Genomic DNA, 12,870 nt, shown 5'->3' on the forward strand with positions numbered 1-12,870 from the left:
TTCTAATTATAATAAATAGAGCAATAACTACCTTTGGATCGCAGTCTTCACAACACAAGATGGGCCTAATATCTTTTAATTTAGTAAAAAGAATTTCTCCTACACCTATTTTATGACAATTTCTGTCAAATTCCTCAACAAATTTTATTTCTAACTTATTAATAAAGGCAAAAAAAAAACCCAGAAAAATATAAACTGGACAGAGACATTTTTTTAATTTGCTTCAAAGTAATGAGTTTGCCTTATAACTCCGTGGCTGCTGAACTGGATTTTTTTTGATTTAAGGGGAATTGTGAGTGGAAAATGGACTTCTTTTTAAAATTAGTTCTGAACAGAAAAGTCACCAATAAGGTTTCTATTATTTTTTTTAGAGTTTATTGTTAATCATAATACAGGAAAAATAAAAACTCATTTATTATGACTTTCAGTTTTCGTTCCATGAGCAAACTGTTGTGAAATAAATTTAAATTAAAAAAAATTATGCTATTTGCAAAAAAATACTTGAGTGTCTTAACTAAAATGTCAATATTTTTAATAAAAACAACCAGAAAAAACTGGTCTGAATTAGATACACAACTTTACTTATTATTTGTTTTTCAAATGAAAATTTTTAAAACAACGATTGTGCTTTTGATACTTTTTGATACTTTTTTTGCTTGGCAACATATACTTAATTTTTTTTAGCTCGCGGCAACACTTGTCACTAATGACACTGTGATAGTCAAAAAAAAAGACAAGACCAAATTCGACGGTTTCCCCCTATTTCGGGTCCTACGAATCGAACTGCATCATTACTTTTTTGAGTTATAATCATGGTTTCATACAAAAATTTTTGTTGAAGTTTTTCATCAAAGTGGCCCATTCTAAGAGAAAGGCACATTTTTCTTCGGTCTATAACTTTTTTAATGTTGACTTTTTTGGTAAACTTTCTTTAGCAAAGCTTCTCAGAATAAGTCCGTCTTTCAGTTCTTAGATGACTTTTTTTAATATTTTTTCCCTGACGTTTCGTCAATATTTTAATTCACCCTTTGATACTTATACATTAAGTGACATCTTGTAATAGTAAGAAACTTAAGCAAAGACAACGATCTGAGCAAACTAACAATTAGAAAAAAGAAATGTGGTGTCGTGGGACACCAGGTAGGAACGAAGTTCCTTCAAATAATGTAGAATCGATACAATTTGCAAAAAAAATTGTGCTTAATTTTATGTAGGTTGTCCTGATTTTTCTCTCAAATTTCGCTGATTAGTTTTTATTTAAGTACAGATAAGTATTAAGAAAACTCTACTGTCGTCCTACTGCCGTCGGCAAATATAGGAAATATTGAAGTTAGCGGGAACGACAACTGTCGGCCTGCAGTCGTGTAGTCGTGCAGCTGTCAAAATAACAGTGCCCATAAGAACGTCTGTATTTTAATATTTGACAGATGTAGTTTGCAGTCTGTCGCGCTCTATGTGTTCCGCACTTCACTCAAAACTAATTTGCATACACAATAATGTTACAGATTTTCATGCCTAATTATTTTGCAAAACCTAAAGGTAGGCTAGAACTAGCGATCTTACAGTCTTTTTCTTACGGGTTATTTCTAGGTGGTGGGAACACAATGACTGCAACAGACTGCAGCAGCACGACAGTGAACTAAAAATGGCTTTGTGCAGCTTACTACATGAACATTCGTAAGAAGGCAGCAACATAAAAATGGCCGGCATGTACACAAGACAACACAGCTGTCCATTTTGCATGTCCACAATATCGTTGTGGCCATACTAATACCTTTCACTTTAATGAAATTTTAATATTTTGTTCAAAGTGAAATTTTTTATGCAAAAAATAAGTAAAAATAGGTAAATATTTTTTTGTTTTAAATTATTAATTGTTATTACAAATGATATAATAGAGCTATAATAGAACTATTTTATGCTTTTATTTGTAAAATAACGTCAAGTTTGTTAGAGCTGTGAATAATTTTACATTTTACATATTAGTGGCATCACCACTCTACCTCCTCTTTCCATCTTCCATTCTACTGTCAACTCTACTGTCGTCCTACTGCCGTTGGCAAATATAGGAAATATTCAAGTTAGCGGGAACGACATCTGTCAGCCTGCAGTCGTGTAGTCGTGCAGCTGTCAAAATAACAGTGTCCATAAGAACGTCTGTATTTTAACATTTGACAGATGTAGTTTGCAGTCTGTCGCGCTCTATGTGTTCCGCACTTCACTCAAAACTAATTTGCATACACAATAATGTTCCAGATTTTCATGCCTAATTATTTTTAAAAACCTAAAGGTAGGCTATAACTAGCGATCTTACAGTCTTTTTCTTACGGGTTATTTCGTACGGGGTTTTTCTTACGGTTTTGCTATCACTTTTTTTTCAGTTGGGTCCCGCAGCCAAATCCCTATCTTCTCCAAGCCTGCCGTAAGGAACTTCGTTCCAAAAAACTTAACAAAATTTGTATTTTTTTTAAAAGCTACACTAACTATATTTGTGTGCTGTTTTATTGTTTTTGTATCTTATAAGTGTTATACTTTTTTTGCTGTACACAATATTTAAATTAAATTTAGTAAGACTCATCTATCAATGTCCAACACAAATCAGCAAGCAACGAGTCAAGCTTTTAACCACTACACTGATAAGAAATAACCACAAGTAACGTTTGAAAGAAACGTTAAATGCTTGCCTAAGAGTCAAAATTTAAGCACAGATTGCAGTAGTTAATTTGACTTTGACTTCGCGGAAAGAACATTGTTTTAGTGCCTCGTATATTAAGAAAATAAAGTAAAATGAATAAGTGTCCAATTGGACTATCGTTGTTCTGCTACGTATGTGGAAAATTTACAAGCCCTCAGAGTAGATGCAAAATATCTTCGGGAACTACCGGCATCTACGAGGAATATTTCGATGTGCCCGTTATAAGAGACGTATATTGGGTGCCAAATACCATTTGCACGCAATGCAACAACAACCTGCATAACTGGTCAAAAAGACTGTGCCTAAAAAAGGGGTTCGGCATCCCAATGATTTGGATAGGTCCACAAGGGAATCATACTGGTAACTGCTACGCGTGCAAGAACAAATTTGCAAGACTCAACAAAAAAAAACACAGTTTACAAAAGTGTTCAATCTGCACAGCTACCAGTATCTCACTCAGAAAATGTTCCGATACCAAGATGTCCAAGTACAACTGACAAATATATTTCGCCAACATTTTCCACCGAGCCTACAGATCTACTCTCAATGTATGCATAATCAAACCGAAGTTGAAAGCCTATGTCGTCACTAGGAGATTTCCCAAGCCCGTTTGAATACGATGGTACGACAGCTGAAATTATCGCAAAGACAAGCGATTTGCCTAGCACATCATCTTCGATCGGTAAATATATTGTCTAAAGATGTGAAGGTGTATGGATACCGCAAAATACAGGAGGAGCTTTTAGATTTCTTTGAGGTTAATGGCGACAATACTTTTTCGTATTGTAAAAATATTCCTGATCTTATGCAATACATGAACTGTGAGTACAAACCATAGCAATGGCGCTTGTTTATTGACTCGTCGAAAAATAGTTTAAAAGCCGTATTGCTGTATGTGGATAACACAAAAAATCTGGTTCCAATCGCCATAAGCTCCAACACAAAGGAAACATACGAAGCAATGAAATTAATTTTGGACAGAGTTCAGTATCAGCAGCATCAATGGAAGATATGTGCGGATTTAAAAGTTATCGCCTTGCTTACTGGTTTGCAGACAGGATGCACAAAAAATATGTTCTTCATTTGTCATTGGGACACAAGGTACCACGGAAACCAATATAGAATGCGTGATTGGAAGCTTCGCACAGAATTTCATTTAAATGTGGCAAATGTTCTCCATATTCCGCTGATACCAGCTAATAACATTTTGCTACCACCACTGCACATAAAATTGGGAATTGTCAAAAATTTCATAAAAGCATTAAATCGAGATGCCGAAGCTTTTAAATGTTTGACAGAAATATTTCCAAGACTAAGTGTTGCGAAAATATAAGAAGTTATTTTAAGTCTTTTAATAGAACGAATGTTATGTTGATACATTATTTTCAGTTGTTCTCAATGGCCCCGATATAAGAAAACTTATGAAGAACGCAAAATTCGGAGAACTTCTAAGGCCAAATAAAAAAATTGCCTGGAACTCCGTTATGACCGTTATAAACCATTGCTTAGGAGAACACCGGTCTGAAGATTGGAAAAAATATGTGGATGACATGGTAGACGTTTTTGAAGGAATAGGTGTGAATATGTCCTTAAAAATTCATTTCCTTCACCATCACAAGGACCATTTTGGGCAGCAAGTTCCGACTGAATCCGATGAGCATGGAGAAAGATTTCACCAAGTCGCCGCCCCCCTTGAGCATTGGTACAGCGGCAAAACGCTTGACTCGTTGCTTGCTGATTTGTGTTGGACATTGATAGATGAGTCTTATTAAATTTAATTTAAATATTGTGTACAAATTTATGATACTTATTGATAACACTTATAAGATACAAAAACAATAAAACAGCACACAAATATAGTTAGTGTAGCTTTTTTAAAAAATAAAAATTTTGTTAAGTTTTTTTTTCTAATGGTTAGTTTGCTCAGAACGTTGTTTTTGCTTAAGTTTCTTACTATTACAAGATGTCACTTAATGTATAAGTATCAAAGGGTAAATTAAAATATTGACGAAACGTGAGGGAATAAAGATTAAAAAATGGATTAAATTTCAGTTTTTTCGACATATTGGCTATAAGGACACAAAAAACATTGTTTTTGGGGTTTACAGTCATCTAAGAACTTAAAGACGGACTTATTCTGAGAAGCTTTGCCAAAGAAAGCTTACCAAAAAAGTCAACATTAAAAAAGTTAGAGACCGAAGAAAAATGTGCCTTTATCTTACAATGGGCCACTTTGATGAAAAACTTCAACAAAAATTTTTGTATGAAACCATGATTGTAACTCATAAAAGTAATGATGCAGTTCGATTCGTAGGACCCGAAATAGGAGGAAACCGTCGAATTTGGTCTTGTCTTAATTTTTTTGAAAAAAGCTATCACAGTGTGATTAGAGTGTGAGTGAGAATAGAACAAATTAATAATGTGCGTACGTGTGTTTTGTTCTTGTGCCGTTTTTGCATTTTCCTTATATTTTTGCATTCGTATTAATCATTGTAACTCTTTTGAGCATCAGTAAGCAGTGATGAAAAAGCTCTCTGATTTCTCTCTTAACTGTCGATTCTCCCTCACAAACGAATTTTTTGACTGTTAATGTACCGTTACCGCAGCAGCGTCAATGAAATGTATTTGCTTATTGTACACAATGTGTACTACACAGTAATGGGCGTCATTACAAAGTGGTCGTTGAAGAAAGTACTAAGTTGTAAAAATGAGTGAAAATTCGATTAAAAAATATTTTCAAAGTAGTGTTTTAAAACGCGTAAGCGATTCTCCCGTTATAATCAATGAAGAAAACGCTGCATCTAAGGTCACCCGAGTGGCAGTAAGTGCTTATATTTATTTTCAATAAAAAAAATATTTCGTTTACCTATGTACAAATATCACGTTAATTTTCGGAGTTTGTAAATGATATCGTTAATTTTTGCAAAAAAATGGACGAAAAGCAGACATATGAGATTTTAACGAATGTGTGGCAGCCTGATTTATCATTTATTTTTCCGTCGTCTGGTGATCGAAACTTAAAATTTCAGTTGTCGTGGCTGAAGTCTTTTCCATGGCTAGTATAAATAATGAAGTCTCTTCACTTATAATTTTTTAAACTTTTATTTCTCCTGCTATGCAGGAGTAGCCAAATCTTTTCGATTACAGAGTCGGTCTTAGACTAACTATTTCCCTAAACAAAAGCCAATTCCTAACTTAACGCTACCCTAAGCGTCGCTGCCGCTGCCACTGCGGTTCGCCGTTGTTGTCGTTATTGCTGTCACACGCTACTCTGCAGACAAAGTGTCAGCACTTTCCGTACCTATGGGAATGTTATTGTCGCTGATTTCGCATACTGTTGTTATTGCTGTTGTTGCCATGCGCGGAAGGTAAGTTGCATCGTAAGCATTTCGATACACTACAGGTGAAATGAATAAGCAGATGGTGGTTTGGCTATGTGTATTAACTACTCCCACTTTTGAAAGCGACCGTCCTCGGGTGCCTCTTACACGTCGGGTGGATTTGCAGTGTCGGCGTTTCTAATCACTTCAATGATGGCTAGCTTTCGCTGCTTCCTGGACCAAAAGTAGTCTATTATCATAAAAATGATGATCGCAGCCACTAGCCCCGGTCAACCAATCGAGATCAAATGTTTGGTTGCCATTTCTTGTTGTAGTGATGCAATATGCTTTAAGTTCTTTACATGCACCTCTTCCAGATACGGCAATGATAGAGTTTTTATATGTTCCGTAAACTTTACTATCGTTGAAGGAGGGGCTTCGGGTGGGATTTAACAACTTTTTTCCAGTTGATATGATTAGTTCCGTTTATGGTGACATTACCTTCAAACATAACGGGAAAGGTGCCCCTTGTAGTAACGCTTGACCGTGTTCCCTCTGAGATCTCAACGCACTGGTCATTTACCACTATTAGTCCGTCGGCAATCTCTTCAATAGGGGCGATGTGTTCTGCTGAAGTTGTTTTGCATTGCGCTGAATTATGATTCAATAGCTGTTCCACGCATGAGGCTGAAGCAAGTGGCTGGCAAAATGTAAGGATTACAGCATTTTTGCAGTTTGTGAGAGGTTGGTAGTCGAAAGCGCAGTGTGCTGCTATATCTGTTTCCAAGTTAATTATCTTCTTACTATGAATTACAGGTAAAAACCTAATTTTTTCACAAATTCTGCTGATTTTAGGATATTTAACTACAAAATAAATATTATCACTATCCTGCAATATTCTTAGCTTAGAGGCTGTTAAAATATCGCTTATAGTAATATTGGCAAAGTGTTCGGCAGATAGCAAAATTTTAGTATCATCACTATCTAAAATGACGGGATCAATTATGTTATGCTTTCCTAGTGTTACTGAATGAACTATGTTTGTGAGGTCTGCTAGTACTGCCCTGTTTCTTGCTGTAGCCAACCCAAATAAATGCCCTGTGTCCACAATTTTTTCTTTTGTAATTTTAAGTAGGTCATTCATTGCTCGTGTCAGATTATTTATTCTTGTCTGAAGCTGAGTGTTAATTGTAATCTGTCGTTCATTAGCCTCAATCAGTTCACGTTCTTTGGTTGCGACCTCGTTAAAATCGTCGAAGTCGGGTGTCCCTGCGATGTATTTCAGTACAGTACCTATAATATTGATACCACGTGAATGTCGGTGATGGGTCTTCAGGCTCCAATAAAACGAGGATCTGACCAGCATCCGCTTCGACATTATCTTTCCCTGGCTTGTAGAAAAATTTAGGGGAAAATTCCTCCACAAATGCTCTCCATCGCTTAAGTTTCGCGTTTGGGTATTTATATGGCGAACGTAAGGGGTTGATGGTCTGTGTAGATGTTAAGCTGTTTAACACCATAAAGATAATTTCTCAATTTCTGGAGGGACCAGACTATTGCTAAGAGCTCGCGCTCATTTGTAGCGTAATTTTCTTCAGTGGATGACAAGGTCCGGGAAATCATGGTGACAGGTCGACCGCCCTGTGACAGAACAGCGCCCAATGCATGTGAGGATGCATCGGTCGTTAAGTCGAAAGGTTTTTCAAAATCAGGACATAGTAAGAGGACGTCCTCTGAAGCTAAAATTTCCTTGATTTTACCAAATGCTCGTATCGCCTCTTCGTCCAGTCGAATATGAACGTTTTTAGAACGATTGGCGCTAACATGTCCATTTTCGCCGCGAAGGTATTTCGTTAATGGCTTAACAATTGACGCATAGTCCTTCACGAACCGTCTATAATACCCTGAGAGTCCGAGGAAGGCACGAAGTGTTCTTGGAGCTTCATATTTGACAATGTCTTGCACCTTGTCTGGGCAGGTTTTTATTCCATCCCTAGAGACAATGAATCCGAGGAATTCTACTTCGCTTCTTATAAACTTGGTTTTTTCAAGTGACAGTCTCATGCTTGCTTCGTAAAGCTTTTCGAGAATACGTTTAACATCCTTGACGTGCTGATCTTCATCCCTAGAGAAGATAATGACGTCGTCAACGTAAACATGGCAACACTTGCCAATTTCGTCTCGAAGAACGTCATCGATGGCCCGCTGAAAGATGCTAGGCGCATTCTTAAGGCCGAACGGAAGTCGGCAAAATTCATATTTCCCGTTATTAACGGAGAATGCTGTCTTTTCCCTGTCCCGTTCTGCTAGTCTTATCTGGTGAAACCCAGATTTAAGATCAAGAGTGGTAAAAAACGATGATTTGCCCAGATTAGCCAAGATGACTGAAGTCTCGGGAATGGGATATCTATCGCTTATCGTTTTCTCATTAAGCTTCCTGAAATCAATAACCAGGCGCATGTTGTTTTCTCTAGATTCAGAAGTCCCTTTTTTCCTACAACCCATATTGGATTATTATACGGTGACCGTGAAGGTCTTATTATGCCGTTGCGGAGCAGATCGGAAATTTCTCGATTTACGAAGTCGGCTGAAGCCATTGGGTATGGGTAGCTCTTGGAATAGACTGGATTGTCATCAACGGTTCTTATTGTTCCTACAATATTTGTATTATAAGGCAATGACTCATTTGGTGCGGCAAACACTCCTGAATGCTCCTTTATTAACTTTGATATTCGATTTTCGCGATTATTAGTAGACAGGATAGCGTTCACGTCTCGACAAGGGAAATGCCTAAGAGTTTCTCTTTTACCATTATAGTGAATAATCCCGTTCTTCATGTCTAGGTCTGCACCTATTTCTCTAAGGAAGTCAAACCCTATGATACCGTCAAATGTCTGGAGGGAGGTCAGAATATAGAATTGAGCATTTTGGTCGAAGAAATGTATAGTGCATTTATGTTCGATGTTATCAGTCCCGTGGATTGAGTTGACAAGGAAGGGCTTCTCAACCTCCTTAATGCCCTTAAGGAAATCGAAGTCCTTAACATAATTTTTCGCGGCACCAGTGTCTATTAAAAATTTTAATTCCCTCCCTGCGAATGATCTGCTTACATATGGCAGGAGGGACTTTGATCTAAAAATTAATTTCATCAATAGGTTCGTCCAAGTATTGGTCGTCGTACTGTATGTCCTCGCCGTTACTAATATTCTGGTCACCACTAGAGTCTTCATCGCACCCTTGCTTCTCGTCCCCATATCCCTGCGTTCTTAGGTGGTTTATGCGCTGCACCTTTGGTGCCGTCTGTCTGTCGCTTTCCACTCGCCTCTTTTGTGCTACTTCTTGCTTTCCTTGGGACCGGTAAGTATTGAACGGATTCCTCTGAGAAAGAGGATTCACAGTGGATCCTGGTTGGGTTCCCTGGCTTTGGTTAATCGATTGACGCAATTGCTGTCTATTGTCGATGGTATTAAAGGGATGGATCGACCTCCATCGGTGTCACATCCTGTCGGGTGGCTTCCATTCTTCGATATTGAGGGAAATTCTGGGGGATAAATGGGGTTGCCCTCTGAATGGCTCCAAGCGGTCGCTCCTTCCTATCGAGGAACGAATAGGCGAATGCAGATCTGGCTTGGTTAGCTTCTAGCTCTTGTGCAAGGGCTAGTGCTGTGGGCATATCGGCAGGCCTCGGGGAGAACAAAACATCGCATAGAGGCCTATTAAGACCTGAAATAAACACTCGTAGAGAATCTTGTCGATATTTTTGATTAATAGTGCCGATTAGCTCAGCGTTTTCACTATACGACATCGCTGTTTTGTTTACGAGCAAGGTAAGTTTTCGTTCTACTTCATCATAGAACTGCAGGATGTTCTTGTTGCTCTGACGGGGTCTCTTATCGGAGTAAGTGAAATCTAGTCAGGCTATAATCGCCTTGAAATTTAAAACCGTGTTGAAAGAAGCAAGCACGGTGTCAGCTGTTCCTGTAATCTTGTTCTTTATGATCGCTACCGCTTGGTAGTGACGGGAACTACCGTCATATTGTTCATACACCTTATACGCTGCCTGAGCGGCATTTCTCCACGAAACATACCGTGATTGTGTCCCGTTGAATTCGGGCAGCGATTTTATCACGTCCAGAGATTCGTCACATTGAAGATTGCCTGTGATTGTAACAGGCGCATATTCTATTACCCTTGTAGTCTAAAGTCGCCAGTCTGTCAGTCAATGAGTCAATGGTTCCTTGGAAATCTCGTTTTGTTATTTCAGTGGCAGTCCTTATGGCTGCTGTTATTAAGCCCTGCATCGTTTGTGCGTCCATGGTTTACACAAAAAACGATCACACAAACGAGAATAAAAAACCAGAAAAATTGTAATAACACTAACTATGTAGTGCTCCTGCAGTAATAGCGTCGCTTATTCAGATAACTATAATTGATCCACGCACACAAGTTAAGAAAAAAATTTATTTATTCGAAAGCCGAGCACTTTACTTACATGTGAAAAATTATCATATTTTATTATTTTATATTTAATGGGGATGTCCACAGCTTAGTCCGATTCTCTCCTCAGTCCCTCGCTGGCTACGTCTAGGCGCGACGTGCAAATCCTTAAGCTTGTTGATTTAAGTGTTGTTTTTATTTTTAATTAAAATTTTGGTTGTTACTCGCGGGTATCGAGCTCGCGGCCACCTTGCGAATTGTTAGACTATTATCCTTTTATTAGGATTTTACCGTATCTTTTTCCGCGCGTGGCTCCACGTTGGGCGCCAATAATGAAGTCTCTTCACTTATAATTTTTTAAACTTTTATTTCTCCTGCTATGCAGGAGCAGCCAAATCTTTTCGATTACATAGTCGGTCTTAGACTAACTATTTCCCTAAACAAAAGCCAATTCCTAACTTAACGCTACCCTAAACGTCGCTGCCGCTGCCACTGCGGTTCGCCGTTGTTGTCGTTATTGCTGTCACACGCTACTCTGCAGACAAAGTGTCAGCACTTTCCGTACCTATGGGAATGTTATTGTCGCTGATTTCACATACTGTTGTTATTGCTATTGTTGCCATGCGCGGAAGGTAAGTTGCATCGTAAGCACTTCGATGCACTACAGGTGAAATGAATAAGCAGATGGTGGTTTGGCTATGTGTGTTAACTTATATTCGCCTAGCCAAGATGGTGCCTACTGTCTATATTGCGTTGCTTTTGTTTGGAAAAACGTTGGAAATGGTAGTCACCAAAAGATAAATGCTTTTGTTCAAACTACTTTTAAAACTTGGAAGAAGGCACTTGAGAAATACAAAGAACATCAGCAGAAGGATTATCACCGCAGAGCAGTGGAAGACGCAGCCAATTTCAAGCTGATTTTTGAAAATAAAAGAAACAATATATTAACAGAAATTGATCATGGCCGCAAAAAGCAACAGCTTGAAAATCGAGCAAAATTACATCCTATAATCCGTGTTTTGCTTGTCTGCGGGAGGCAAAGGCTTGCTCTTTCTTTAGAAATGTCTGCTGAAAACGACGGGAACTTCAGGGCTCTTTTGCGTTTAGCAATAGATAATGGCGACGAAAATTTAAAAAAGCATGTTGAAACTGCAGCACGTAATGCTAATTATTTCAGTTGACGCATCCAAAATGAAATTATTGAAATAGCAGGACAAATAATACAAAAAAAATTATTAACCGTATTAATAAATCTCAATGTCAATGCTTTGCAATAATTGCTGATGAAACCACGGATGTTAGTGGCATTGAGCAATTTTCAATTTGTATACGGTATGTTGATCGTTTTGAGAATGAGGAAAAACTGAGAGAGGACTTTTTATGTTTTGTTCCTGTTGAGGATACAACTGGCAGCGGTCTTGCGAATGTGCTAATTGATAAATTAAAAGAACTTAAACTTAGTTTTGCACACATAAGGGGTCAAGGTGAGTTTTCAACACTTCTATTTTTGGGACAATTAAATTATACTTTTTGTTCCTTCTAAAGGTTATGACGGAGCGCGGTCGATGAGTGGACATGTCAAAGGTTGTGCTAGTGTCATCCAAAATTTATATCCAGCGGCTCTTTGTGTGCACTGTGCTAATCACAGCTTAAATTTAGCCATCGCAACGACTTGCAAAATACCTGCTATAAGAAATTGTATTGGTTCCATGAAAGAGTCCGCAAATTTTTTTCGGATGTCAACTAAAGCAAGCACACTGCTCAAATATCTTATTCTTGAATCCTTTCCAAACTCAAAGCAAGTGAGGTTACTTAAATTCTGCGAAACACGTTGGGTGGAGCATTTAGAATCTCTTTCTTTATTTAACGATTTATTCCCATTGATCTGTACAGCGTTGGAAGAGCTTGATACTGAAAATTTAAGAAGTGATTTATCAAAGCCACATGCTTTGTTGACTGCAATCCAATCACCTCAATTTGTGATTGCTATGGCGATACTAAAGCCAATTTTTGCATTATCAAAACACATAAGCCTATGATTGCAGCAAATAGACTCTGATTTGAGCAGCTGCGTTGCTTATGCAAATAATTTGTATGCTGAAATTAGTGAAATGCGTAAGGATTCTGAATAATCGTTTAAACAAATTTTTGAATCAGTTAAAACAATAGCCGCAGAATTAGATTTAGAAATCAAAATTCCGCGTTTGGCGAAACGGTAAACTAATCGCGACAATTATGAAGGCGAACCGGAAGAATATTACCGCAGATCAATTTATATACCGTTTTTAGATCATTTTTTGAACCAAATCAATGAACGATTTTTAAAACATCGAGAGCTACTTTCCAAAATTGGAAACATTTTGCCAAATAAATACATAAATCTTGACGTTATTGAGATGCAGGAGACTGTTCGTGTTT

The 12,870-nt window shown here is 37.8% G+C and overlaps 1 protein-coding gene across 1 annotated transcript; it reads left to right on the forward strand.

Annotated features, from left to right (window-relative positions):
• Positions 1-11,719: 11,719 nt before the first annotated feature.
• On the forward strand, positions 11,720-12,584 carry LOC126764711 (52 kDa repressor of the inhibitor of the protein kinase-like; the record flags this gene model as incomplete). The annotated part of the gene is made up of 3 exons (XM_050482363.1): positions 11,720-11,936; positions 11,998-12,254; positions 12,498-12,584. Coding segments are annotated over 3 exons (561 nt in total), but the record flags the coding sequence as incomplete, so codon positions are not given.
• Positions 12,585-12,870: the final 286 nt, after the last annotated feature.

Source organism: Bactrocera neohumeralis, unplaced genomic scaffold (assembly GCF_024586455.1).
Source record: "Bactrocera neohumeralis isolate Rockhampton unplaced genomic scaffold, APGP_CSIRO_Bneo_wtdbg2-racon-allhic-juicebox.fasta_v2 cluster09, whole genome shotgun sequence".
In the NCBI taxonomy this organism is placed as follows: domain Eukaryota; kingdom Metazoa; phylum Arthropoda; class Insecta; order Diptera; family Tephritidae; genus Bactrocera; species Bactrocera neohumeralis.